The sequence below is a fragment of the Ovis aries genome, chromosome 3 (assembly GCF_016772045.2).
Source record: "Ovis aries strain OAR_USU_Benz2616 breed Rambouillet chromosome 3, ARS-UI_Ramb_v3.0, whole genome shotgun sequence".
NCBI lineage: Eukaryota > Metazoa > Chordata > Mammalia > Artiodactyla > Bovidae > Ovis > Ovis aries.
This window is the reverse complement of record NC_056056.1, coordinates 8,289,775-8,316,252: the sequence shown is the minus strand read 5'-3', so window position 1 is coordinate 8,316,252 and position 26,478 is coordinate 8,289,775. Positions and strand designations below refer to the sequence as shown.

The window sequence follows — 26,478 nt, the reverse complement described above, 5'->3', positions numbered from 1 at the left end:
GAACATTAAGCTGAGCCTGGTGCCCGAGGTAACTGCACAGGTCGCCCGTCAATCAACTGGCTGAGCCCTGGAGCTGCAAGCTGGAACCCAAGGGCTCGATCCCAGCTGAGACCTTGGGGTCCTGGCCCACCATTAGTCTCCTGGTCTCCAGAAATGGGGAAAAGGGAGGAAGTTAGGAAGAAGGGAGGGGGAGTGAAGCCCTTTTTCCAACCACCGGGTGCAAGGGGCCCAGACACTCAGCTGCTGCTCTCAGACCTGGGATTGCATCCTGGCTCAACCTGGTGGCTTCGTGTCATCTGTGCACTGGGTTAACTCTAACCCCACCCCAGGGTGGCTGCACACCGTCCATCCCCTGTTCCATGGTGGGTCTGCTTTTCCACTTTACCGGTGACCAAACTGCTACTCAGAGAAGGAAAGCGCCTGGCCTGCGCCCCCCTTCCCTTTCTGGCAGTGTAACGAACTCCAGAGTTAACTGGGAACTGAACTGGCCAGGCCCTTGGAATCTGACCCTGAACCAGGAAGGGAACGTGATGTGGGGGAATTTCCTCCCACCCTGACTCCTCTCCCAGTGAAGGGTGGGAATCCCGTGGAAGCCTCTGATCTGGGGCATTTCCTGGGCTGTGTGCTGCCATGGGGCCACACACTCTGAGCTGGTGGGGAAGCAGATAGGCTCTCGAGGAAGAAACAGGCAGGCCGATTAGACGGCCAGAAGGCCAGCTGGTTGGAGGTCTCCCCTCAAGGCAATAGGTCATGGGATTGTGGTGAGCAGAGAAGCTCCAGTCCCCACCCTCAGACACATGACAATAGCCAGGACAAGCTTCCAGAAAACACATTTACCCGTAAACTCCAGAGGTGGCCCTGGCAGTCACAGTTCAAAGGCCCCCCCGTCACCCAACGAACCCCAAGCTCTAGGCTGCCCCGCTGAAGGCAACCAGCCTGGGAAGTGTGGCACCAAAGGCAGGTGGAGAGGGAGTGCAGAGAGGAAGGACCAGGGCTGGTGCTCGGTTGAAATTCATAGTGTTGGTGACTGGGGGCAACCAGCCCCCAGGGCAAAGGCCACTGGACAGACTCAGAGGTGGGAAGAACTTGAAAACGAAGACTCAGATTACTCAGGGAGCAGGCGTGGGGAGGAGGCTGCAAAGGTCACCAGAGGCCTCCTCCTCTCTCCCCAAGTCTAGAAGCCCGAGATGGCTCCCAAGCGTCCCCAAGGGTATGGCTGGAAGGGAACTCAGGTCCACTCGGCACATGGCAGAAGGCAGGATCCATAAATTAAGTGTTTTTGGCGGAGTGTGGCTGCAACAGAGGCCTGGTGATGGCGCTGTGGCGATGGGGCCACTGCGTCCTCCAGGATGGGTGGGCAAAGATGATGGGCCTCTTCTTGGCCCAGCGAGAGAACACGGCCTTCTCGGTGATGAAGCGGTGGGCGCTGCGGGGCGCCCGCTCATGCGCCAGGTACATTTGACACTCGTCCAGCCGGCCCTTCTCGAAGTAGTGGTAAGGCACCGAGGGGTGATGCTCCTCCCTGCGGGTGGGGAAGAGGGACAGGTGTGAGGCACCCCAACTGGCCCGCCTCCCGCCAGACCCTGCCACCTGCCAGGACCAACCCTCACCCAGCCCTACGGAACAAAAAGTCCCACAGGCCTGGTCCCAAGGGAGGCCAAGACAGATATAGGAGGAACAGGGCAGCCCCCGAGGATTCTAAAGGCCGAGGGTTCAAGCTCTGGCTGTACCTCTTGCGAGTGAGCTGGGTGATTCAAGGCCAAGACAAACACCCTGAGCCTCAATAACCCATCTGTAAAACGGGGATGGTGATTTACCTTCTTGGCTGAAAGTGAAAGTGAAGTGGCTCAGTCGTGTCTGACTCTTTGTGACCCCATGGACTGTAGCCTACCAGGTTCCTCCATCCATGGAATTTTCCAGGCAAGAGTACTAGAGTGGGTTGCCATTTCCTTCTCCAGAGGATCTTCCTGACCCAGTGATCAAACCTGGGTCATCCCACATTGCAGGCAGATGCTTTACAGTCTGAGCCACCAGGGAAGCTAAAACCACAGGTCAAAAAATGCAAAGTGCCTGGTGCCGGGCTCATGGTTGAGGGACCCCTGGTTCCCCGCAGCATGTAACTGCCAGGCCTGCACACCCACCTACCCACAGGCAGTCTAGCCAGGCGTCCTGGTAGAGAGCAGCTACTTTCATCTTGCCCACGTGCTCAGCAAAGAAGTTCCCCCAAAAAACAGAGGGTGAAAACGTGGGGCCCCTTCAGTTCAGTGATGGGAGCTATGACAGTGTTGAACTAGAACATCACAGGTTAAAGCTTAGGCATAACAGCTGATCACGGACACGCACGGCAGACCTGAGGCTGGGGTGAGGACTTCAGTAGATCATTCTCTTGCTAAACCTTTCCACAAGCTTCGGAGGACAGTGCGGTCATTTGCTCTCTTTGACCTGACAAAATGGTTGCCCCGGCAGATGGCGGCCGGGCCCAAGGCCACCTGGGCAGAGAAGAGGTTGGGACCCAGCCTGTTTTACAGGTTGGGCTCCTTCCCACCAGGTACCAGGCCCAAGGGCTGCCTGTGCCTTGGCTACTCATGCAGAAGCCCACACACCCTCAGCGTAGGGCCCGAACATGGTGTCCCTCCCCACCGCCTGGCTCCTGGCTGGCCTGACCTGCAGTAGCTGTCGCTGACCATCCCGTAGACCACGATCTCCTCACACAGCTCCAGGGCGAGAATCATAGTGAACCAGCCGGTGCTGAGGAAGGACCCGGACTGCCTCCTGGCCAGGGGAGGGACGCACAGTCAGCTGGCCATGTCCCCCACCTCAACTTGGAAGGAAGGTGGCCCCAGCCTCAGCACTGGTTCCCCGCACAGCACTGGTTCCCCTCCCAGTCAAGGGCTTCTCACTTCGACCCCCACAGAGAGGCTCTGGGGGACACTGGGGAGCCGGAAGGTCCTGCCCAAGGCCAGCAGTGGGCAAGAGGTAGGCGTGGGTGCCAACCCAGGTCTGTTCATCTTCTGCCCGTCCACACAGGACTTGAGCAAACCACGCCCCCAACAATGATGATCCATCAGCCGTGGTCAGACCCTCTCCGCATCTCAGGGACCAAGCTTGCAGAGACAGCAGAAAGCAGCAGAAACACAGCCATTGAAAGCAGGAAAGAGGGTTGTCTAGAGTCAAGCAGTTTTCAACCTGAACCCTGAATCTGCTCTGGGGCATCCAATTTGCTTATGAACCTCTCTTAGCCTCAGTGACCCATGGGTGACATGGGGTAACTATAGGTGGTGATGGAAAGGGAATACTGTCAGCTCAGCTCCTCCCTCAAGGCCCAACCCCCAACTCAGAGCACGGGACCGTGGAGCTGGACCTGGCCTTGCCTCTCTCAAAAGCACCAGTAGTGATTACTTTCCCAGCCGATGGCCATTCATCTCGGGCTCTACTGAAGGGCTGTGGGGTGGTTCAGCCATTCAAACCTAACACCTCCCAATCCCTGAGCTGGCGGTGAAGCGGCCCCACCCAGCACTAACATTCTCAAGGAAGGGGGCAGCTGGAAGAGACATGCTGGGAAGACAAGGAAACAAAAGAATGGGATGAAGGATGTCAGGTAGGAGGTGTTCCTTCAGACGGGGCCAAGGAGAAACTCCATCCGTATTGAACACAAGGGAGGATCTGGGGGGAGGAACGGCATGTGCAAAGGCCTGCAGGTGAGAGCAGTGTGGATGTCCACGGCCAGTGCGGCTGGAGCAGGTAAGCGACGGACGATGAGGCCACAGAAGCAGGCAGGGGCAGACCATGCAAGGGCACAAAGGCCCGGGGAGGGGAGGAGGTGGGAGTCTGGACTTTATTTTCCATGTAATGCGAAGCTGCTGTAGGGTGAGGCCAGGTGACTAGCGGGATGAACTCACTGGGGCAGTCAGAGATCAGACTGCAGGGGCTGCTGCAAGTGCAGGGGAGTGTGGGGACTTCCCTGTGGTCCAGTGGCTAAGACTCTGTGCTCTCAGTGCAGAGGGCCCGGGTTCGATCCCTGGTCAGGAAACTAGATCCCACATTCTGCAGCTAAGAGTTTGTATGCCACAACTAAAGATCTGGCATGCCACAACAAAGATCCCGTGTGCTGCAACTAAGATCAGGCACAGTCAAATAAATAAAAAAAATAAAAATATTACCAAAAAAAACAAAGAAGGATGGTGGCTTAGGTCAAGGAGGTACCCGTGGGCAAGGAAGGAGATTCGAGAGCCCATCCTATGTGGCAGGTGATGAAACAAGGGGAGTCGAGGGCAAAGTCAAGTGTTTGACTGAAAAACTGGAGGCTGGTGGGTGTATTTTCTGAGCTGGGGAGGTGGGGGAGTAGCCAGTGTGCAGAGGAGGAAGCCACAGGAGTTCAAGTGCTCTTTGGGGCGTTGGATAAAATGAGATCTTGAAGGCAAGAGTACTTAGCTCAGAACCTGGTGCACAAAAAGGGCTGTTAGAACTGGCACTGTTACTTTCATTTTCTGGAAGGGACATCAGAAACCAATTCAGGTCTCAGAGCATCCCCTCCAAAGAGAAGAGCTCCCTGCCATGGCCCCACACTGCTCACCAACACCACCACCAACCCCCACCCTGCCCCGCCACAGTGTATACTGGTGAGGCCAAACGCCCTTCACCGCCATGTGGAACATCTATACGGTCATTCAATGATGACAGTTTCTCTGATTCCTGTCCCCATAGATAGAGGGCAGGATGATGCCTGCCTCTATCACAACTGAGCCCCAGTGCCAGACAGAGCAGACCGTCAATGGACCAGAGGCTCCTGGAGAAGGCAGGCCCCCACCTGCCAGGGAGATCCCCAGCAGGCCAGCCCCCCGGCTCACGCTCACCGGTTCTTGCCAGTCTCATCCTGGAAGACCTGGTCGCAGTAGGCCATCATGCGCTCGGTGAATGTGTACACCTGCAGGCCAGGGTACATCCTGGTGAGCTGCAGCAGTGCACGGTAGGTGCGGCCACCCAGCGCCCGGTCCATGTGCTTCCCCTGGCCCCACACCACATAGAGCGTGTCCCGGGCCTGCTGGAAATAGTGGGAGTAGTTTCGCAGCAGCAGAGGCACGCTTGTGTGAGAGATGACCCGCAGGGTGCTCCGCTGGCCCACGTCTGCCTCAAAGCCCATGGTGGGCGCCTGGTTCATGCGCAGTACGCACTCAGCACTATCAATCTCGGCACCCAGGCCCGAGCCCAGCATTTGGCCTGAGCTGGACACCACGGCGCAGCTGCGGCACGGCTCTCGGACCAGAGGCTGCAGGGGGAGGTAGAGAGAAAGAAGGGAAGTCCTGGGCACATAGCTTCCACCCTGCCTTCTCCACCCAGGAATACCCCTGACCACCTGTATCAGATCCAAGGACTTCATCAACCCCTTTTGCAGATGAGGAAACAGAGGCTAGGCAGTTGGAATGACTTTCTAAAGGTCATACCAGTGACAAGCGGCAGAGCTGAGATTCTATGCTCAAGGACCCTGCTGCCCCATCAGCCACATTTTTGGCCCTGGTTTCTGTTGCTAAGGCCCTGTGAGGCCCTACATTGCATTTTCTTGTTAGGGTTATATAAGTCAATATTTATAAAGCATTTAGAGCAGTTCCTGGCACAGACTAGGAGTCAGTTATATGTTTGTTAGGTAAATATGAACCTCAGCTCTTCCGAATTACTTTTAAGTCACTTCCTCCTCTGCCCAAGTCCCATTTTCCATGTCCCAGTTTATAAATAAAAGCCCATGACAACATTGGGAACCTCTGGTTCTGAGCCTGAACCCTGGCTCTGTCCCATCCTAGTTATGTGTGCTTAACACAAGTTACTTTGTCTCTCTGAGCCTCAATTTCCTCATCTATAAATAGGGGATGAAAATAGCATCTACTTGATCAAGTTTTAAGGATTCAATTAAAAATGCCTAGAGAGTGATCAGCACAGACTGAGGGCACTACCCCACCTCATCATCTCGTAAGAGGCAGGAGCCGATCCAACAAGTCTGCAAACTGTCACTGGAGGTCAGGGCTCCCAGAGAGAAGACTTGCTGCCTACCCCAGACCTCCATGCCCTCTTTGGGAACACGGGTTTATGGAGGCCTGTAAAGTATATGGGAACATTCAATCTAGTCGATAAAAGACACACAGTTGTAGCCCACTCAGGGACAGTTTACATCTGACACAGTGTTGATTTAAGGACTGTAGCCCCATTTTCCATGCCCTGGCAATAAAGAACAAAACTTCCTTATTCTGCCCTCAGTTTGAGCCTGAGCTGACAACTGTGGTCTGTTCAGATCCAAGGTCACCATCAGCCCCAGAAGGTGTTCTGCTTGTCCTGTTCTGCAGGATCTTTAAGACAATGAATCCTCTACAGAAATCAGCCCTTTTGACACTCTAAGATTTTCTGCTCTGTTAACAGACTCAGGAGATCTGGCCATCCTGGCGCCACGTCCTCATGAGCCCTGAGCATCTGAAATGAACACTAGCTGAGACCACGGAAGCTGGGACAGCGTCTACCCAGCCCACCTCGCCGCTTGTCCCTCTTGGCCAAACCTGGTGGCACTTGAGTTTGTCCCTCCCTCTCAACTCAGCTGTTTTTGCATCTTGATCAAAGATTTATACAGCACCCATTCGAAATACTGTCCATGAATCACGCAGTTGGACCTGCAGAGCAACCCTACCGAGGTGGGAACCACAATGATTGCCTTTTACAGATGAGGCAACTGCGACTCAGAGGGATGAAGACCTGAAACAGATCTCCAACGCAAGGTCCCTGAGCCCTCCTCCCTCTGACCAACACTCGGAGAGCTGGCAGACTCCGGGCTCGGACCTTCCTGCACCGGGTGTCGTTGGGAGATGCCTTTGAGAAACCTACCAGCTGGGGCTGCTGAAATCAGGGTGAGCGGTGTAAAGCGTTCTGAACCTCGCCTGGCAAAGCATGCCACGGGGCAGGGGCCTCAGCTGTCTTGTCACCCCTGGGCTCCACTGTCCCTGTCTCCTTTAGAGGGACAGCTCTGGGGCAGATCTGTATCCCCAGCAGGTATCAGCACAAGGCAGAGTACATCTAAGGCACCAAATACACACTTGCTAAACAGATGGGTTGTGCATGGACAGTTATTAATAACTCTAAAGCTGCATGTACCACCATGACGTGATGCTGTCTGGTTCCCAGGCTGGACCAGGAGTTCCAGGTGGCCACCCTGCCTAACTCATCTTTTTTATCCCCAGTACCCAGCTGAGAGCAGTCAGGCAATGTTCATTGAATTAAAAAAAAAAAAAAAAGACATTTAGGAATACCCTGGTGGTCCAGTAGTTAGGACTCAGCGCTTTCACTGCTATGGCCTGGATTCAAGCCCTAATCGGGGAATTAAGATCCGGCAAGCCATGCAGTGCAGCCACAATTGGGGAAAAAAAAAAAAATTTCCTCCTAGAATTTGAAGCTCAGAGAGGTAAAGGGACTGGTCAGCTTGAGCAGAGGAGCCAAGTCCAGGATCCAGGCTGGCCTGACATGAGCCCAGTTCTCACAGTCCTTGGAGAGCCAGGGTGAACCCTGGCAACCTGGGCTGGGCCTACCCTCCACCCCCCGACACGCTGCCCAGCAAACTCACCTTCCCATCTGGCACGCTACTATAGCCACTGAAGTGCAGAGGCCCCGGCACGGTGGGCCTGGACTTGATAGAGAGGTGGGGGTCCAGGCAGAAGGCTGAGCAGAAGGGCAGGCAGGCCCAGCAGCACAGCAGGATGTAGACAGCCGAGAAGCCGACAGAGCAGAGGACGATGAGCAGGAGCCGACGCTGGGGGAGACAGCGGTCATGGGGTGTGAGCTGGCGGGGGGCGGTGTTGCTGGAGCTCCTAGAAGCTGCCGCTGGGATCCCCAGCCTCATGGGTCCAGATCCCAGCTCAGTAGTTCCCAGAACATCAGCAGAGGCCACAGTCTCTGTTAGCCAGGCCTGCCTCTGGGCTGTCAGGTTCAGAACCCATGCATGACTGAGATAAGCCCTATTATCCCAATATTCTAGATAAGGAAACCAATTGGGGATGAAAATGGGTAGGTAACTCAAGGCCACACAGTAAGAAAGCAGCAGGGTGGGGTCTCCAAATCAAAAACCGTCCTCTTAACCAGAAAGCTGAGGTGCCCTGTGCAGCCTTGGGCATACCTGTCTATGTCTCTGGGCCTGCTTCCTCTATGAAACTGATACTACCCACAGTGGGAACTCACTCTGAGGACAGCAGCCGAAGGACTACCATAAAGTGCTGTGCACATGAGGACAGGCATGGCCCAGCAGGAGGGCCACCAGTTCCCTTCAGACCCCGGCTTCAGGCTGTCCCGCACACCCAGAGCCGTCCCCTCCCCCAGCTGATGACCATGACCTGGGTCAGCAGACCTGTGAGTAAAGAGACAGTAGAAGGGGATATAGGGAAGCGTCACTCAGCAAACGGTTTCAAGAACTGAGAGCTGCAGCCTTGAGGCTCCCTCCTGCAGAAACCACGTCCCCAGAGGCCACGTGAACCAGGAAGCCCTCCTGGCCCCTTGCCCGGCTGGCGGATGTAGTGAATACCTCCACCGAGCCTTCAAGGAGGGGCTGCCTGATGGGGGGACGCAACCCTGGCCTGCCATTGTGTGCTGGGCCACCTTGGTCACCACCTGTGTCTCTCTGGGCTCTAACCGGTCCCCAGCCTGCCTAAGACACAGGTCCCTTGGCCTCAGGAACCAGCTGGCAGCTGGCTGGGGCTCTCTGAAAATCAGAGGTGAAAAAGTAGCCCCCACCAGTCCCCTCCTTGGGCATATCCTGTCAGAGGCCCTCCCTTTTCTGCCCACAAGCCACTTCAGCTCCTAAAAATAAATCTCTGTGAGACCAGCTGTGCGGAGGAGGGGGTTCAGCCCCTGAGGCCTCAAGCTGTGCTTGGCACCTGGTTCCCTGCCTGCAGGGACCCAGAGACCTTGATTCAGGCAGCCACGGCTGACTTCCCACAACATTCAAGGCTCTCGCCAGGGGCTCCTGAATAAACTCAAGACTCTGCTAAACTGAACTTTCACAACATACCCTGCTCCCAGGGAGATGCCTCACCTGGGTGACCCCTGGATGCTCATAGGAGGCAGTACTATTATCTCCATTATACATAGAAGAGGAGCAAAATACTGAAACCAGAGAGGGAATGCCACTTGCCTGGGGCCACATAGCCTGCCAGATCAGGGCTGGACTTTGAGGCTGGTCTGCCGGTCTCCTTCAGCTCAGGAGCAGTGGAATCAGAAGTGACAGTCAGCCCTGGGGTGGGGAGTTGGGGGGTTGGGGGGAGAAGCCACTGGGCCGGAAGCCACCTCCCCTGTGAGCCTTCCTCCTTCTGCCACTTACCGGAGCCTTCATGCTGTCACTGCCGCTCAGTAGCCAGTGGCTGCTGCCTCCCGGGATCAGGCTGGGAAGGGATGGGAGCCAGGGACCTGCCAAGACCCAGATACTCAGAGCTGGGTCCCAGGCCTCCGAGGAAACTGCCCAGGGATACTGAGGCAGGGGAGGATACAGGCCTGGGTCAGGGCAGACGGCTTCTGGGAATCACTCGCCCTCAAGTCCCCAAACACGAGGCAAGCACCGTCCCCATCCTAAAGGAGCTGTAATCTCTTCCTAAAGGAGCTGAAACCTCCCGCCAACCCAGTCCCCATTGCACAGATGGGGAAGGAGAGGTAGACAAGAGAAGCCCAGGGCTCAAGGCCACCGCATCCATTCTGGGTCAGATAAGCAGCAGGAGCCTGGAGCCTAGACTCCCATCAACGCCTAACTCACTAACAGAGAGGCCTGGGGCTGGACGGGACAAGGGCTCTCCACCCCACTGCCAGATCCCACCGACCCCTCACCGCTCGGGCGCTAACCTGGAGGGCAGGCGGGGATGCGCCGGCTGCTCCCCCTCTGTTGCTCGGAGCTCCATGGCCCGCGGGCGGGACGGACGGGGCAGGAAGCCGGAGCCCCGGGGCTGAGGCGTCGCCGTCCCCGTTGCCTCAGCTTCTGGAGGCTGGAAACTCATTGTGCGCCGCCGCCGGCGGGGGCGGGGTTTGCTAGGACGGGGAAGAGGAGAAGGCTCCGGGGGCGGGGCTGGGGGCGGGGCTGGGCGGGACCTACGAGCGCGCCTCGGGTGGGGCGTGCACGGTGGGCGTGGGAGTGGGCGGGGGCGGAGAGGCCGCAGGGTCTGGGCCCGGCCTCAGCAGCTAAGGGCGGAGTCTCAGCTCCGGCATCTCTTCTCTTCCGCCTTTCAACGCATCTCCCAAGCTCCTGCGGGTGGGGGGGTTGGGGGGGCGGTGCGGGGGTGGACGGCCCCCCAGAGGAAAGACCTAGAGGGTGCCTTGTGTGCCTTGTCGCTCTGTTGTGGTCCGGACTGGAATTTCTCCATTTCTGAAGTTTGCGGGTGGGGAGCTTCAGGGATTATCAAGTGGGGTTTTAGGCTCAGGCAGCTCCAGATTTCAAGCTTGATAGGGTTGCCGGATGTAGCCGAGTAAAATACCGGATGCGCACTTATATTGGAATTTCAGAAAAGAAAGAAAGATAGCGCTAAGTCGCGTCCGACTCTTGCAACCCTGTGGACTGTAGCCCGCCAGGCTCCTCTGTTCATGGGATTCTCCAGGCAAGAATACTGGAATGGGTTGCCAATTCTTTCTCCAGGGGATCTTCCCTACCCAGGTATCGAACCCAGGTCTCCAGCAGTGCACGCAGATTCTTTACCGGTTGAACTACGCAGGAAAGCAGCCACTAATCATGTTAGAAATCTGAAAGTCCAGTGTAACTGTGTGTGTTAGTTGCTCAGTCATGTCCGACTCTTTCTGGCATCCTTACCTGGACTACCTCAGATGAGCCTCAGTTTTTCTCCTCTGTTGATGATAGAACCTACCTCAAAGTGGGGGCATCTTGTGGCAGAAGCAAGATTTGAACTGGGCAGTCACTGCAAAGCCAGGGCTCTGACCACCTACTTTCAACTCCCAAATGCCCCTATTTTGTTGCAGGGTCCAGCGGTAAGACCAGGCTAGAATCACAGGACTGGGGATAAACAAAACATAACCAATATTCAATTCATGAGTCACTTGGTTTATTGTACACAATTAGCAGGCAAAGAGTTGGACTATAAAGAGGGCTGACCACTGAAGAATTGATGCTTTCCAACTATGGTACTAGAGAAGGCTCTTAAGAGTCTGCAGGACTGCAAGAAGATCAAACCAGTCAATCTTAAAGGAAATCAACCCTGAATATTCATTGGAAGGACTGATGCAGAAGCTAAAGCTCCAGTACTTTGGCCACCTGATGTGAAGAGCTGACTCATTGGAAAAGCCCATAATGCTGGTATCAAATTGCCAACATCTGCTGGATCATTGAAAAAGCAAGAGAGTTCCAGAAAAACATCTATCTCTGCTTTATTGACTATGCCAAAGCCTTTGATTGTGTGGATCACAATAAACTGTGGAAAATTCTGAAAGAGATGGGAATACCAGACCACCTGACCTGCCTCTTGAGAAATCTGTAGGCAGGCCAGGAAGCAACAGTTATAACTGGACATGGAACAATAGACTGGTTCCAAATAGGAAAAGGAGTATGTCAAGGCTGTATATTGTCACCCTGCTTATTTAACTTCTATGCAGAGTACATCATGAGAAACACTGGGCTGGACGAAGCACAAGCTGGAATCAAGATTGCCGGGAGAAATATCAATAACCTCAGATATGCAGATGACACCACCCTTATGGCAGAAAGTGAAGAGGAACTAAAAAGCCTCTTGATGAAAGTGAAAGAGGAGAGTGAAAAAGTTGGCTTAAAGCTCAACATTCAGAAAACGAAGATCATGGCATCTGGTCCCATCACTTCATGGCAAATAGATGGGGAAACAGTGGAAATAGTGGCAGACTTTATTTTGGGGGGGCTCCAAAATCACTGCAGATGGGGATTGCAGGCATGAAATTAAAAGATGCTTACTCCTTGGAACGAAATTTATGACCAACCTAGATAGCGTATTCAAAAGCAGACACATTACTTTGCCAACAATGGTCCATCTAGTCAAGGCTATGGTTTTTCCAGTGGTCATGCATGGATGTGAGAGTTGGACTGGGAAGAAAGCTGAGCGCCAAAGAATTAATGCTTCTGAACTGTGGTGTTGGAGAAGACTCTTGAGAGTCCCTTGGACTGCAAGGAGATCCAACCAGTCCATCCTAAAGGAGATCAGTCCTGAATGTTCTTTGGAAGGAATGATGCTAAAGCTGAAACTCCAGTACTTTGGCCACCTCATGCAAAGAGTTGACTCATTGGAAAAGACCTTGATGCTGGGAGGGATTGAGGGCAGGAGGAGAAGGGGACGACAGAGGATGAGATGGCTGGATGGCATCACCGACTCGATGGACGTGAATTTGAGTGAACTCTGGGAGTTGGTCATGGACAGGGAGGCCTGCGATGGACAGGTGCTGCGATTCATGGGGTCGCAAAGAGTTGGACACGACTGAGCAACTGAAATGAACTGAACTGAATGATGAAAGACTGAAGGCAGGAGGAGAAGGGGAATGACAGAGGAGATGGTTGGATGGCATCACCAGCTCAATGGAAATGAGTTTGAGCAAACTCCAGGAGATGGTGAAGGGCAGGGAAGCCTGGTGTGCTGCAGTCCATGGGGTCACAAAGAGTAGGAAATGACTTACTGATTGAACAACAACAAAAGCAGGCAACACGGGTTAGTCAACGCAGGGAAAATAGAAAGGGGGGTAACAGACTAGTCCAAGGAGAAGACTGGGAAGATCCCATCTCAGCACTAGTGAGCAGCAGGTTTTGGTCCAGCTGAACCAGTCTCATAACAGACATGATAGGAAGTCACCTTCTGCTCCAACAGAGCATCCATCTAGAACAGCAGCGGGGAGTCCTCCAGCAAAGAGCCTTCAAGTCGCTTAGTACTATGGTCTCATTTTAAGGTATCTGCCTATAGGGGGTAACAGTTATGCCCCCAAGAAGTCTTATTCTCTATCAGTCTCGGTGCCAGTAGAGTCTTTCTGAGGAACCAAACAAATCCCTTATCTAAAGCAACACTATTTTTTTTTTTTGACCACACTATATGGTATGCAGGATCTTAGTTCCCCCACCAGGGATCAAACCTTCACCCTCTGCAGGGAAAGCATGGAATCTTAACTGCTGGACATCCGAGGAAGTCCCTAAAGCAACAGTGTTAATTTATCACACTCAGACACTCACAGTCCTGTAATGGACAGTTCACAACAACTAATATGGAAGTTCACATTGGCCACTGTGACTCCATCTTGAATTACTAAGTTTAAATCCTATGAGTTTCACACAATATGAGGAGGAAACATAGTAACAAAAGAAGTCACACTGTAAAAGCCTGGGCTCCTGCTCTGGTCCTATTTCAAACTCTATTTTCCTCTTTTCTAAGAGGTTCTGTACCGGGGACCAGCCCTGGTTGGATCCAGGGTATCCGAAGCGTGGAAAGCGAGGCGAGAGAGATATATAGATATAGAGAGAGATAAGGAAAGAATTTGCAGTTAAGAGAATAGAGGAGAGAAAAGAGGCTGATATTCCTTGGTTTACGCCAAAAGCCAATAAAGCCTCAGACAAGAGACTTGCTCTGTTCATGTAGGCTGCACGCGCCCTCTCGAATAGCGGAAGGTGCCCCACTTTGGGCACCTTCTCGAGTGGGTCTGAGAAGCCCAGGCAGGAAAGTGAACTCAGAGGGCCCCTGCATTCCAGGGAATTAGCCTGAAAAAGAGAGAAAGAGAGAGAGAAAGTACGACATGGGGAGGCCAAGCTTGTGCAAGACCCGTAACTTTATTTTAAAAAGGAGCTTATATACCCTAAGTTTTACATAAGGGAAGATGCAGAGTCATGCAGGGGCAGCAGGCTGACCCTTATCGATACCAGGCTTTCTTTCTGCATACCTTTCCATATGCAAAAGGTCTCAGGTGATTTACATTATTTCCTGGACAAGAGGCCTGTTAACATTTTATGGCTCTTTTCCTTGATAAATGTTAATCAACCAGAAAACTAATTTTCCCTTGAAGTGTTTTTTCTTTAATCTGCATCACCCGCAAAGTACTAAATAAAGTTACATTCCTATAGAACTCAGGTGCAGTGGGTTATAACAAAGAAAGTACTTAACTCAAAGATCTAATGTTGCTAATGCCAGGGCTACTACCTGTTTTTTCTATATACCAACTATATCAACAAATAAAAGATATGAAAACTTGGCAGCAAGTATTGGCTCAACAATGAAACCCTTAACCAATTCTATTCTAATGATTTTTAACTCCTTGAAAGGCTCTACATTCCTAGAATGTTTTAAGCTTCCTGTGCCTCTCACGGTTGGGAGGCTGTAAACATTTGTAGTTGAAAAAATCCGGATAAACCTGTCAGCAAGTTATAAAGCTATTTTCTTCAGAAAAAGGTGGTCGGGGACAGCCCCCTGTTAATGTCAGAGGAGTTGGTGAAAGTCATAAAATAGTATGACAGACAGATTCTGATTTTTGGGGTAGATGCTCGAGCATTCCAGGGGATCCCTCGAGTCCTGATCCACCTTGCCCATCAGGTCTCTCCACATGGCCTTGTCATGGGTGGGATCTCCTGTGCTGGCTCCCAGCAGTTCTGATGTGGATTCAATAGCAAGGTATCTGTGTTGGGTACCTCCACCCAGTTCAGCAACTTTCCAGGGCTATCCACTCCATGTGGGTACGTGCTAAGTCACTTCAGTCATGTCTGATTCTTTGCGACTCCAGTAACTGTAGCCCACCAGGCTCCTCTGTCCATGAGAGATTCTCCAGGCAAGGATATGGAATGGGTTGCCATGCTCTCCTCCAGGGAGAATCTTCCCAACCCAGGGATTGAACCTGCATCTTCTGCATTGGCAGGCGGGTTCTTTACCATTAGCACTCCCTGGGAAGCCCACATGCAAAGCCAAATTCCCCGAAGCCGGTGATTAGACCTCCGTGCTGCTCCTCGTCCTATTGGAAGGGCTGATGTTGAAGCGACCCTGCTCCCAGAGCATCCTTTGAGCACAAGCCTTCCTTGTGTTGCCTCACCCTAACCTGGGCACACCTAAGTTCAGTCTCTCTACGTGGCCCCAACTCCAAGGGGAAGAAAATGGTGAGATGTTCCCTATGGATTCACTGATGGCCCACAATAGCTGGTGAAGTGACGATTCCTTCCGCAGAGAGGCATATCCTGCCTTGCTAAGACTGCCTGGGGACAGGGACACACACAACGGTCCTGGGCTCCCAGAGCAGAGGAGGATCGCACATCCACAGGGGAACTGACACTGAGTCCTGCAGCCTCAGATGAAGCTCTTCAATTCGAGCCTGCCAAAGTCCTCTCTCCTCACCCTGATCTGTGAGGCTCTGCATACTCTGAATCCTGCCTCCTTCCTAATCACTGTCCACCCACCCTGACTGCCGTTTCAATTTCCAATTGCATTGAACTTGTTCCTACCTCAGGACCTTTGCACTGGCTGTATCCTCAACCTGGACTTCTGTATTCACACGGCCAGCTCTTTCTAGTAATTCAGCTCAAATATCACCTCCTTAGAAGGCCCTTGTCAACCCCTCTATCTGATACCAAACCCCCATCCCTCTTGTCCCAAGTTGATTTCTGTTTTTCAGAGCACTTGTCACACTCTGAAATCACACTGTGTATTAATTCATTGTCTTGTTTCTGGCCCACCTGCCCACTAGCCTCTAATCTCTGTGTGGGCAGTCAAGCCAGTCATGTTCTTAGAGCATGTCCAACACTGGCACGGTGTCCAGCACACACACAGTGCTAGATAATGTGTTGCTTGAGCCAGTTAGAAGAGCCAGGAGTCCTGTGCCTCATGAGACCTTAGACGGGCCACTTCCTTTCAAGCCCTGCCTCAGCCCATTGTCAGAGACCCAAAGTGGGTAGAGACTGACCCATTCCTCTCCATGAATGTAGGTCTTGGGCCCTGACTCAGCCCGGTTAGATCCAGACCCCAGGGGAAGGTAGGGCCAAACCCCGGATTCCTGCCGTGCTGCCCTTCCACCAGAGTTTCCACAGCCCACCCACCTTCTTAGTGATGACCTTAACGCAGTCTGTCTCAACTTCCTGCTGAGCCAGAATAAGTGCTCCCTGGTTTGTGCCAGCTCAGAAAAGTTGAGTAATCACCTAGGGTCACCCAAACAGCAAGGGATGACGTCAATTATGTATATATTCCAGGAGCCCACGCTCCAGCCCTGCAGCCTAAGATTTCCTTTTCCTCTCCCTTCCCCCACCAGCCGCCTTTCCTTGTTTTCTCTTATGGCCAATGCAATGGCAGCATTGAGTCACTGAGTGACTTTCCCAGTGTCTGGAATCATCCAGCCTCAGGGACCAGCAATTGGCCCACAAAGCTCCCCCAACCACCACACTGTCACCCCACCCTCAAACTCCGACCGCAGTGAAATAGTTCTTTCTCTCAAATGCCAAGCTCTCTCTTACCCCAGATCTTTGCTGTGTCCTTGGATTGGGACACACCCTCCTCCCTGCATCTGATTCTTCTGGTCTCTGTTTAGAGGTTAGAGCCCCCCTTCCCATCAAATAACTAGATAGGGGCTCCTTCCCTAAGCACCATGGCCCAATGTTGCTTCACGAGGCTTTGTCACACATGTGGCTTTTGTCACTGTCCCCCCTCCCCACACACACACACACTGTGAGTTCTTCGGAGGAAGAATCTCTGCATTTTGTTCCATCCCAGGTCCCCATTCCCCCCGCAGAGGGCCTGTCACATAGAAGGTGCTCAATAAATATTTAATGAGTTAAATATTTCCATTTGCAAAATTAGACCACTGAGACACAGAGAGGTTTAGCACCTTTTCCTGGTCACACAGCCAGGCCACAGAGAAGCTCTAGAGGAAGGGATTCCTTGGGCATGGTCGAATTGGACTGGGGGCAGAGGTAGGGCTGAAGTTTCCTGGAGGAGGGAGAAGGAATGATCAGGGGCTATGCAGGCAATTTCCTTCTCTGCTCCAGTCATGTCTGTGTATCCAGGTCCCTCAGACTGACCACCAACCCCTGCTCCCATTTCACAGGTGATTAAAGTGACTCCCAGAGGAGGGCAGAACTTACTCAAGATCAGTAGTGGCCCCCAGTCTAATATTTCCTAGAGCTGAAGCCCCCACCAATGGCCCGCTTCCTCCCACCTGTGCAGGATATAGAGGGGCCACCCCAGAGGGAGGCCAGTGGGTCCTGCTTGAGCCTGGGTTGGGGGCGGGGCGGGTGTTGGGAGGCCTGGGTTCTTGGGCTGGCCTTGCCACTTACCCGTGCATGAGTCCCTTAAAGTCTTTGGGCCTCAGTTTCCCCATCTGGATGACGAAGAGGCTGGACTTGGAGGTTTCAGCTACCCCCTTCCCCAGTGAGGACAGGACTGTGGGAGCTGGTCAACAAGAATACAGCTCCTGAGCTCAAAGGGCATAGTTGAGTCCTGGTTCTCGCATTTATTGCTGAATGATTTTGCTCAGTCCCATCACCCCCTGAGCCTTCATTTCATGGTGTGTAAAAAAGAATAAGCCTTTTTTTCTTTTTTTTTTTTGAGGATTAAATAAACTCACGTTAGGGGAGTCCCTGGCACAATCAGGCACAGCATTCCCCAGCAAATGAGTTCATAACATTAGTTAGGGGATGCCGCCCTCTGGAGGCCAACCGCAGGAATGGCAGGCGAGGGTAGCCCGACAAGCTGCCCGGGGCCAGGCTGGAACCCGCGTTCCCGACGTGGTCCCATTTGTCCAGACTGGGAGAGAGAGGCTGGGCGCCGGTCACTCGGTGTGCGCCTCCACCCACTGGCAGAGGCGACGGGCGTAGCAAGCCGGGCTGACGGTTGAGAAGGTCCGGCCTGGGTAGCGCAGCGTCTTCCACAGTTGCTCCAGCCGCTTGCGGAGCCCATAGACCGTGGTGAGGTCCACCAGGCCTAGGAAATAGCGATGCTCCGGCCCGTCCACGATGTGTAGGGCGTTGGGGGCGTCCGGCAGCAGCCGGCGGTTCTGGGCTCCCGACTCCTCAGTGCTCTGCGCCCCTCGTATAGACCTGGGGGCCGACAGAGGGGTAAGGTAACTGTCTCCTCCAAGGACCCCCAGTCAATGGACCCTGTCAGCCCGGGCCAGGCTGCCCCTGGGTCATCCCCACCCCTCCTGTGTGCCCTGGCCTGTGATGTCAGATAAACTGCGAGGCTGAGTGAATTGCAATTGACAGGCTAAAAGCTGAGCTGTGCGCTATGCAGCCACCAGTTAGCCGCGTACGGCCCCTGACCGCTTCAATGTGGCCAGTCCCAACTGAGAGGCATGGTTAGCGTAAAATACATACTGAAAAAAAAAGGTAAAAAAATACTGAATTTCCAAGACAGTATGAAAAAAAGAATGTGAGATACAAATGTTTACATTGATTAGATGATGACAGGATCAAAGTTTGGATGTATGAAGTAAGGGTAATATGCTATTAAAATTATTTTTACTTATTTCTCTTTACTTTTTATTAATTTATTAAGATTTTTTTAAGTCTTTATTGAATTTGTTACACTTACTGCTTTTTGTTTTGTTTTTTTGGCCCCAAGGCATGTGGAATCTTAGTTTCCCCACCAGGTATCGAACCTGCACTCCCTAAATTAGAAGGCAAAGTCTTAACCACTGGACTGCCAAGGAAGTCCCTCTTTTTATTCTTTAAAATGAGGCTACTAGAAAATCTAAAACTACCTGTATAGCTAGTATTAACTTTCTACTGGATAGTGCTGATATCTAGCACTTGGGTCACACAGACTCCAGCTCTGCATTAAGTACCACATCACTTTGGGTAAGTCCCATATTTGCGTGGGCTTCCCTGAGGGCCCAAACAGTAAAGGATCTGCCTGCAGTGCAGGAGATACGGGTTCAGTTTCTGGGTCGGGAAGATCCCCTGGAGAAGGAAATGGTAACCCACGCCAGTATCCTTGCCTGGAAAACTTTACGGACAGAGGAGCCAGGCGGGCTGCAGTCCATGGGGTTGCAAAGAGTCAGACACGACTGAGCATGCACACACCACACTGAATTTAGGTATTTCCAGAACTGCTGTTTGGGGTCACCAACCCTGAGAGTTTCAGACTGGCAGAGTTGAAACCTTGCAGGAAAAGGTCCAACCCAAGTTTGCAGATGTGTGTCTTTTTGCCTCAAATTGTATTTCAAATCAGAAGATGCCTTTGGCGGGTCCCCCAGTCCAAGCCAGAGAAGGCTCAATTCCCTAACTTTGTCCTCTTGTGATGGTGCAACTTGGAGAATAGGGGGTCAGGGGGCCGCTAGGGGCTTTATTCCTGCCCTGCCCAGGTCTTGGGGGAAATAAGCCAATCAAAGAACGCGCCCTTCTACCCTAAGCACCAACCAATCCGAACAGAGTGGTCTGGGAGCCTGGACAGAATACTGGAACTTTCTGCAGTGGCAGGGTTAACCTGGGGATGGTAGGTTCTGAATGAGGGGCTGGGAACTGGGTGGAAGCGGGCCTATGGCCATTTACCAGCCAGCTTGGAAAACTTAAATAGAATAACAAAGGTATGCAAAAGTGGGTTTACTCTAGCTTGGATGGGCAGACTTGGGGGAATCTGTATCCCATGGTGGGCATCCCACTACCTGGTCAGGATGTCACAGGTTTTATGGGGAGGCATTACCTTGGGTTGTGCCCAAGACTCACCCATTGGAAGGTCTTCCTCCAAAGGGTGGGGCTGGGGGCTGGGTGAGTGGACATCACTTTACATTTGTCCACCCACCAAATCAATGAACTTATTTCCTTTCTTATTTTCCAAGAAGGGCCTATCTTAATGCCTAAATATTTCTGAAAAGCGAAAGTGAAAGTGTTAGTAGCTCAGTCGTGTCTGACTCTTTGAGACCCCATGGACTGCATGGGGCTACTAGGTTCCTTTGTCCATGGGATTCTCCAAGCAAGAATAGTGGAGTGGGGTGCCACGCCCTTTTCCAGGGGATCTTCCAAGTCCAGGGATTGAATCCAGGTCTCCTGTACTGCAAGCAGATTCTTTACCACCGAATCAGGGCAGCCCTGAGTAATTCTGTTCAACTACAAAAGTGGGCGTTGGAGGACTGAAATCCAAGTAACTAACCAAGTACTAACATGAATCCTCAAAAGTCATTCTACAACTTCATTTCCTCCCTCTGAGGCTCAGTCTTCGCATCTCTAAAATGGGAATGAACCCATCCTCTCAAAACCAAAACCTCGTTGTCAGCATGCAAGATTGACTGCACTCAAGAGGAAGGATGGTGCCAGAGGCAATGACTTCAGGGTCCTTGAAGTGGAGTGACCGGGTCAAGGGGCAAGGGCTCTTTCTAAGGCAAAAATGAAGTAGGTCTGAAATCTTCAATGACTCCACATTCCCTTCTGGAAAACGGGCAGGTTCTTCAACACCGAAGCCCTCATCCAATTGGATCTCACCTGGTCTTTCCCCTGCTGTGATCCACCTGTGCCCACTACCCCTGCTGGCCAGGCTTTTCCAGCTCTCCACTCCCCTCCTCCGCAACCCCCCCCACACACATGTACACACACAGACTGCACTTTCCAGTCTTTGAACCTTTGCCTGTGTTGTTTCTCCCAACACACCATCCATCTTTTCCATGCTCTCATCACCTCATTCTTGCTGTTGCCTCTGGGGGGCCCACCTGGCTGTGCGGAAGATAAGGCTACTGCCTGGGCCCCTCTCATCCTCATGAAGACGCTGGAAGGCCATCAGGAGGCTGTAATCCAGTACGTTGAGCTCCCGGAGGAAGGCAGTGTCCAATTCCATCTGGCGGAGGAACCAGCTCCGCTGGGGCCCTGCCGGAGCATCAGTGCCCCCACCTGAGTGCTCGTCCAGTGCCGGGCAAGGTGCTGCGGGCTCCACACGCACCTGCCCCGGGAGGGCAGGAGACGTTACTGTCCCAGTTCACAGATGGGCAAGCTCATCTGTAATTTGCCTTGGTCACCTAGCTAGAGAGTCACGGAGCTAGGACTCTCCACTTGAGTCCAGAATCTAGGCTGTTAATGGCTCGGGCAGAGGATAGTGCCAAGGACACCCTTCTAACTTCACCCTAAACAGAGGAAGAGCAGGCAGTGACCACCCTATGGCTCACCCAAATTGATGGTCTTGCCCTGAAAGTTGAGGTCTTTCAGCACCAGAACAAGGAGGCTGCCCTCAGGGGCGGGCTCCACCCAACGGCTCACCTCGCAGCCCTTGATGTCATACCTGGAGGTGAGGGGTGGGGGAGACAGAAAGTGAAAGTGAAAGTCGCTCAGTCGTGCCTGAGTCTGTGACCACATGGACTGTCCATGGAATTCTCCAGGCCAGAATACTGGAGTGGGTAGCCTTTCCCTTCTCCAGGGGACCTTCCCAACCCAGGGATTGAACCCAGGTCTCCCGAATTGCAGGCAGATTCTTTACCAGAATTCCACTTTATACAGACTTGAGACACATGGGAAAGCTCACAAGGTGATACAAGAGCAGCCACTGGGTGACTGTTCAGACTCTCAGCACAACCCCAGTCCATTATCATTCCCTTGTTAGAGACGAAGAAAAAAACCTCAGAGAGGTTTTTAAATTTGCCCAAGACCACACAGTGACTAAAGAGCAGAGCAGGGATTCCAGCTCAGGCCGAACACAAGTCCAGCCTTTCCCCCTACCTGTGCCTGCCTCTTGGCATCTTGTCATCCTTGGGGTATCTGACAGAGTGGGCCCACACTACTCCCAGAACCACAAGGGCCTGTGGGAGGTCTACAGCCCCTGGGGAGCACCGATGTGGAGCTCTGGTGGCAGAGGAGGGGGGACTAGGAGGCTCAGAGGGCCGTGCCCAATCAGAGGCTGTGTTTGAATCCCAGCTTCTAGCGCGGTAGTTATGCAGATTTCCCTTCCTCAATTTCTCATCCACAAAATGGGGATGATAAGGACACCTACCCCTCAGAGATACTCTGGGAAAGAAGATGATGAATGCAAATGACTCAACACAGCACCCACTGCCTCCTGAGCGCTCAAGAGACAGCGGTCATGGGGATCACGGTCTCGGACCCGTCAAGAAATCTTGGGATCCATCTTTCGCTGTCTATCCCATGAGTGTGGGCGCTTCAGGTGGTACATTCTGGGCGGGGCTGGGAGGCCCACTCACCTCTCAGAGATGCGGCCGGCGGGGTAGAAGACGCTCTGCATGACGATGAAGTATTTCTGGGGACGGGAGTAGGGAGTGAGGGGAGACAGGGTCTCACCCTCCCACCGCCTCCTCCGGCCCGGTCCACTCGGCTCGGCCTCACCTACCTTCTTTCCCCGAGCCACCCGCAGACTGTGCACTCCTGGAAGGGGAGAGCGCGTCAGGTGAGGGGCGCAAACTCGGATACGCCCCCCGGGTCCGTCCTGTCCGGTGCCAGTTTCAGGCCACGCGTCCTCTTCGAGGTCTGCCGCATCCCAAGCCTCCAGGCCGCGCCCCCTGACCCCTCCCTTCCCCAACTTGAGGGTGGTGTCCCGACTTGACCTGTTTCTAGATTTAGCCCCAAATGGGCGGCTCAGACGGTTAAGAATCTGCCTACAATGCAGGAGACTTGGGTTCGAGCCGTGGGTTAGGAAGATCCCCTGGAGAAGGGAATGGCTACACACTCCAGTATTCTTGCCTGGAGAATCCATCCCATGGACAGAGGAGACTGACAGGCTACCCTCCATGGGGTCGCAGAGGGACACTACTGAGCGACTAACAGGCCCGCAAATCTTCCTCCGGTCACTGTCCAATCCCAATCCCGCCCCCTTTGGGCCCCAGCCAGGTCTTGGCCCCGCCCATCGACCCCGCCCCGCTGTACATTGCTGTCTAGGACCCGCCTCCCCACTGGACTTGGCCCCCGCCTCTCTGTTGCCTAGTGCCTTCCATCCTGCTCGGACTCAGGTCCCCTACGCTCCCCCCAGCACCCCCGATCCTAGAACCTTCCCACTCTCCGACCCCTCCCCTTCTCGCCCTCTCTCCTCCCACCTCCCCGTCCCCTGCAGTCCCGGACAGGTCGGACAGGCCGTACCCAGCAACCGTGCGAGCAGTGAGTGCGGGTGTCGCTGCAGGTGGTGCACGTAGCGGGGCAGATGGGCGAGCAGCGCCTGCACCTCCCGGCTCCGCAGGGTCTTCAGGAAGAAGCGTTGGTCGTGGCTGAGGGGCGGGAGGGAGAGGTCACTGTCGAGGCCGGTCAGAAGCCGCCTCCCCACCGCCCGTCTGGCCTCCTGTCCCCGCCCCTCTCCATCCGACCGCTATCTGGACCTGACCCAACCTAACCTGGCCATTCTCTCTCTCCTCAATCGCACCCCTCCCCCGAGCCCCCTCCCCCAACACCACTCCCCCTGCCATTCCCCACCCCTGCCACCAGCTCACGACAGAAAGAAGCTGGCCTTGCTCTTGGAGGTGCTGAGGAACTGCAGGTAGGGGCGGCCGGGACCCAGAGCGGCCTGGTAGTCCTCCTCGGCCAGCCCCAGGGAATGCCGCAGTCGGGCGAAGGCGGGGCCAGCCAAGGTGCCCAGCTCGAAGCCCTGCGAGGAGAAAGAACAGCCCCCAAGAGTGTCCCCCGGTGTCCAGGGGTGTGCAGTTGGCCCTCCCGCGGGAGGGTCAGGGTTAAGCACACCCTTTCTGCAAGACCCCGGGGTCAAGCCATCACCCCCACTGCAACTGATGGGGCAACAGAGGAGGAGAGCTGAACACATTCCCTTCCATGCAGCAGTCTTGGGCTTCCTACCTCATGAACCTGGGTCAGGACTTCGGAAAAATCCTCCTCTGTGGGCAGCCCCTGCAGCAAGGAGCAGAGCGGCCCAGGGCAAGTCTCAGCCGGCGCTGCCAGCCCAGGGTCTGGCACCCCGCCTCACCACCCCCACCCCCCCCACCCCTGCCATGTGGTTCCTCCAGCTGCTGGGGACTAATCTGGGTGTGCCTGAGTTGAGCAGGGAGATGGCCAGCCTTCCCAGAGCTAGAGGGAAGAGTGAGCGAGGGCAGGTCCCAGGTGTGTCTTATTCCTGCTGAGTCCCCCACAGCAGTCTCTGAGCTAGAGCCTGGCACATGTGCCCAGACACACGCTGGCCAAAGTGTCCCCAGATGCCCTCCCGGTAAAAGGGGGTGGCCTTGAAGTCTAGGGACCTGCCTGACTGAGCCTGGGAGGAGAAGGATCAGGGAAAACTCCCTGGAGGAGGTGCCCCTAAGGTGGAATGTGAGGGTAGTGAAGACGGGGAGCAAGGTGCTTACAGCAGGGGGAACAGCAGTGATGGCCACTGGGAAGAGGAGAGGCCGAGACTGAAGAGAATAAGGGAGGGGTGGACTAAGAATGAGGCTGGACAGCTGGCCCTTGAGCTTGAGCCAGCAGGATGCTGAGGCCATGCTGAGAATTGGGGAACCCTGCAAGATTTTCAGCAGGTGATGAGATTTAGAGGACTCCTGCATCTCCTTGGACCTCCAGGTCCCTGTGCTAGGACGGGGTCACACTGCACATGTGTGCACACACACAAACGACACACATGCTCACCCGGGGCTGTCCAGCTGCTGAGCTTGCAGTGGGCGACCCTTTCTGCTGAGCCAGCCTGGCCCTAGCCAGAGCTCTGGGGAGGATGGGCAGAGCTGGTAGGGTGGGGGTGGGGTCCCTTCTCAACCGCACACCCTGGTGGAAAGGGAGGACCTCAGAGACCAAGGAGTACAATCCGTCCCACCCATTATACAGATGGAGACACTGAGGCCTAAAGAGAGGCAGATACCCACCTAGATCACACATCCACCACATGGGTTCAAGGGCTTCCTCACACCCTCAACACACCTTGGGCTTTCTGGCTTCCTGGCCTCAGCCCAGAAATGTCCCTCCTTCCCTGCACCGAGTCCCGGCCTTCCTGCCCTTCTATCTGGCCTGCTCTGATCTCCAGCCCTACATTATTAGCAGGACGGGGCGTCAGCCTGGTCTCGCTGTTAGTGGAGGTGCACAGAACCAGCCACTCACCGCGGGTGGGTGGTCCCTGGACACTTGAGTGGCAGCCCACAGTCCCGCCTGCATCAGGCACATCAGCTGGTGCAGCTCGTGCCCCGGGCCAATTTCAAACAGCCCCAGACGACACTGCTTGTCTCGGAGACGCCAGAGGAGGCCACGGTGGCCAGAGCTTGAAGCAGCTGCTCTGCGTCCAGCCTCTGGGGAGGAGGCCAGGATCTGGGGTGGGAGGCACCAGAAGCAGTCAGCACGGGGCAGCCAGCACCCCACGGAAGAAAGACCCTGGTCTGAGTCCCACATCATTGTTTGTCAGCTCTCTCATCTCTCTCTGCCTCAGTTCCCTTAGTTGTAAAATGCAGGAAAGGCTGGTACCCACCTCACGGCGTGTTGTGAGAAGACCGTGCCTGGCATTCAGTCAGCACTCATAGCGATGGTTCTTACTATCAGCGGGTAGAGCATTCGTCCCGCAGCCTCTCACTAGCTGTGTAACCTTAGGTAAATCACCTAACCTTTCTGCACCTCGCTTTCTAGTCTGTAAACTGAGAACTACAGTAACTCCTTCGTGGCTGGTATTAACTGTGGTTACTGTTGAGTCTGAGCACCGTGCACAGGATCTCCTTATAGTAGGAGCTGTGATGTCAGTGATTGAGTCATCTATTCTACTCGTCTAAGCCGAATTCCTCCAGTCCGGCGCGGCAGGTCTCCACGAAGCTGAGGTCACAGCTTCTGACCCATCCTCAGTCGGCACCCACCATGAGCCCAGCCCTAGCTGAGAGCTTGACCTAACCGTCCTATGAAGGAAACGCTTTTATTATTGTCCCCACTTTACAATGAAGAAACCAAGCAAGTTCTCGTGGAAAACCCGCTGGACTCCCCACTTCAGACCAGCAGCCCCATGTGGGGCGTGTCCCAGTCCCGCCCAAGCGCAGGACCCCTTCTGGGTTTGGATAGGGATGCGTCCGCCCCTTACAGGGCGGGGAGACCCGGCCCCTGCTCTCCAACCCTTTCCTTTCCTGTCCTCTCTCGGGTCTGCACCTACCTCGCGGGGCCCCGGGCTCGGCGCGGCCATCGCCCCCGCAGCAGCTTCCCGGGCTCCGGCCGCGTTCCCCGCTGCTGGGCAGCCCCGCAGCAGGAGCCGGGCCCCGCCCCTGCCTCTGGATCGACCAATCGAGCGGTGCCGGTCACGGCTGCACCCAATCCGAAAGGGGGCCCCGGGGCTCGCCTGCGGGTCCCGCCTCCGGGGCTGCAGCACCCTTCGGACAGCGGTCCAGGCGGGGCGGGGCCGTCGCGTGTTGGTTAGGGTCTCTGCGGCGTGAAGACCCCCACCCCCCGTTCCCTTCCGAGTGTGGGAGACTCAGATCTCTGGGAGTTCGGGAGGCCGGTAACCTAAATCCAGTCCCGCCCACCCACTCTGGCATGAAAATCCCACAGACCGTATTTCGGGTAAGGAAACAGGTTCAGTAAGAGAAGTGACTACGTCCAGGTCACACAGGAAGTCAGGGGTATGTATTCATTCAACACTTATTTTGAACACTCACTATGGGCCAGGAGCAGTGTAGGCCGGG

At 54.3% G+C, this 26,478-nt stretch overlaps 2 protein-coding genes across 15 annotated transcripts; both read right to left on the bottom strand.

The window, feature by feature from the left end:
• Positions 1–818: 818 nt before the first annotated feature.
• Positions 819–9,987, bottom strand: ST6GALNAC4 (ST6 N-acetylgalactosaminide alpha-2,6-sialyltransferase 4). 11 transcript variants are annotated; one of them, XM_042245665.2, is made up of 8 exons: positions 9,853–9,885; positions 9,341–9,426; positions 9,155–9,218; positions 7,595–7,780; positions 4,854–5,266; positions 2,665–2,772; positions 1,731–1,825; positions 819–1,522 (listed from the first exon to the last, which is right to left on the bottom strand). In XM_042245665.2, exons 3-8 carry the CDS (start codon positions 9,164–9,166, stop codon positions 1,110–1,112), a joined length of 1,227 nt encoding a protein of 408 aa, XP_042101599.1. In that variant the 5' UTR covers positions 9,167–9,218; positions 9,341–9,426; positions 9,853–9,885; the 3' UTR covers positions 819–1,109. The 11 variants fall into 11 exon arrangements, with proteins under 11 accessions (XP_042101599.1, XP_042101600.1, XP_042101596.1 ...); XM_042245666.2 differs by having other exon boundaries at positions 9,155–9,212; XM_042245662.2 differs by lacking the exon at positions 9,155–9,218 and adding an exon at positions 8,206–8,371.
• A 7,426-nt stretch (positions 9,988–17,413) lies between these two features.
• On the bottom strand, positions 17,414–26,040 carry PIP5KL1 (phosphatidylinositol-4-phosphate 5-kinase like 1). 4 transcript variants are annotated; one of them, XM_042245657.2, is made up of 11 exons: positions 25,953–26,040; positions 24,929–25,132; positions 24,467–24,598; positions 23,690–23,740; positions 23,332–23,486; positions 22,988–23,112; positions 22,245–22,279; positions 22,099–22,154; positions 21,073–21,185; positions 20,623–20,776; positions 17,414–18,019 (listed from the first exon to the last, which is right to left on the bottom strand). In XM_042245657.2, the coding sequence occupies exons 1-11, from the start codon at positions 25,980–25,982 to the stop codon at positions 17,752–17,754; spliced, it is 1,323 nt and encodes a 440-aa protein (XP_042101591.1). In that variant the 5' UTR covers positions 25,983–26,040; the 3' UTR covers positions 17,414–17,751. The 4 variants fall into 4 exon arrangements, with proteins under 4 accessions (XP_042101591.1, XP_042101590.1, XP_014949655.2 ...); XM_042245656.2 differs by having other exon boundaries at positions 24,929–26,040; XM_015094169.4 differs by lacking the exon at positions 24,467–24,598.
• Positions 26,041–26,478: the final 438 nt, after the last annotated feature.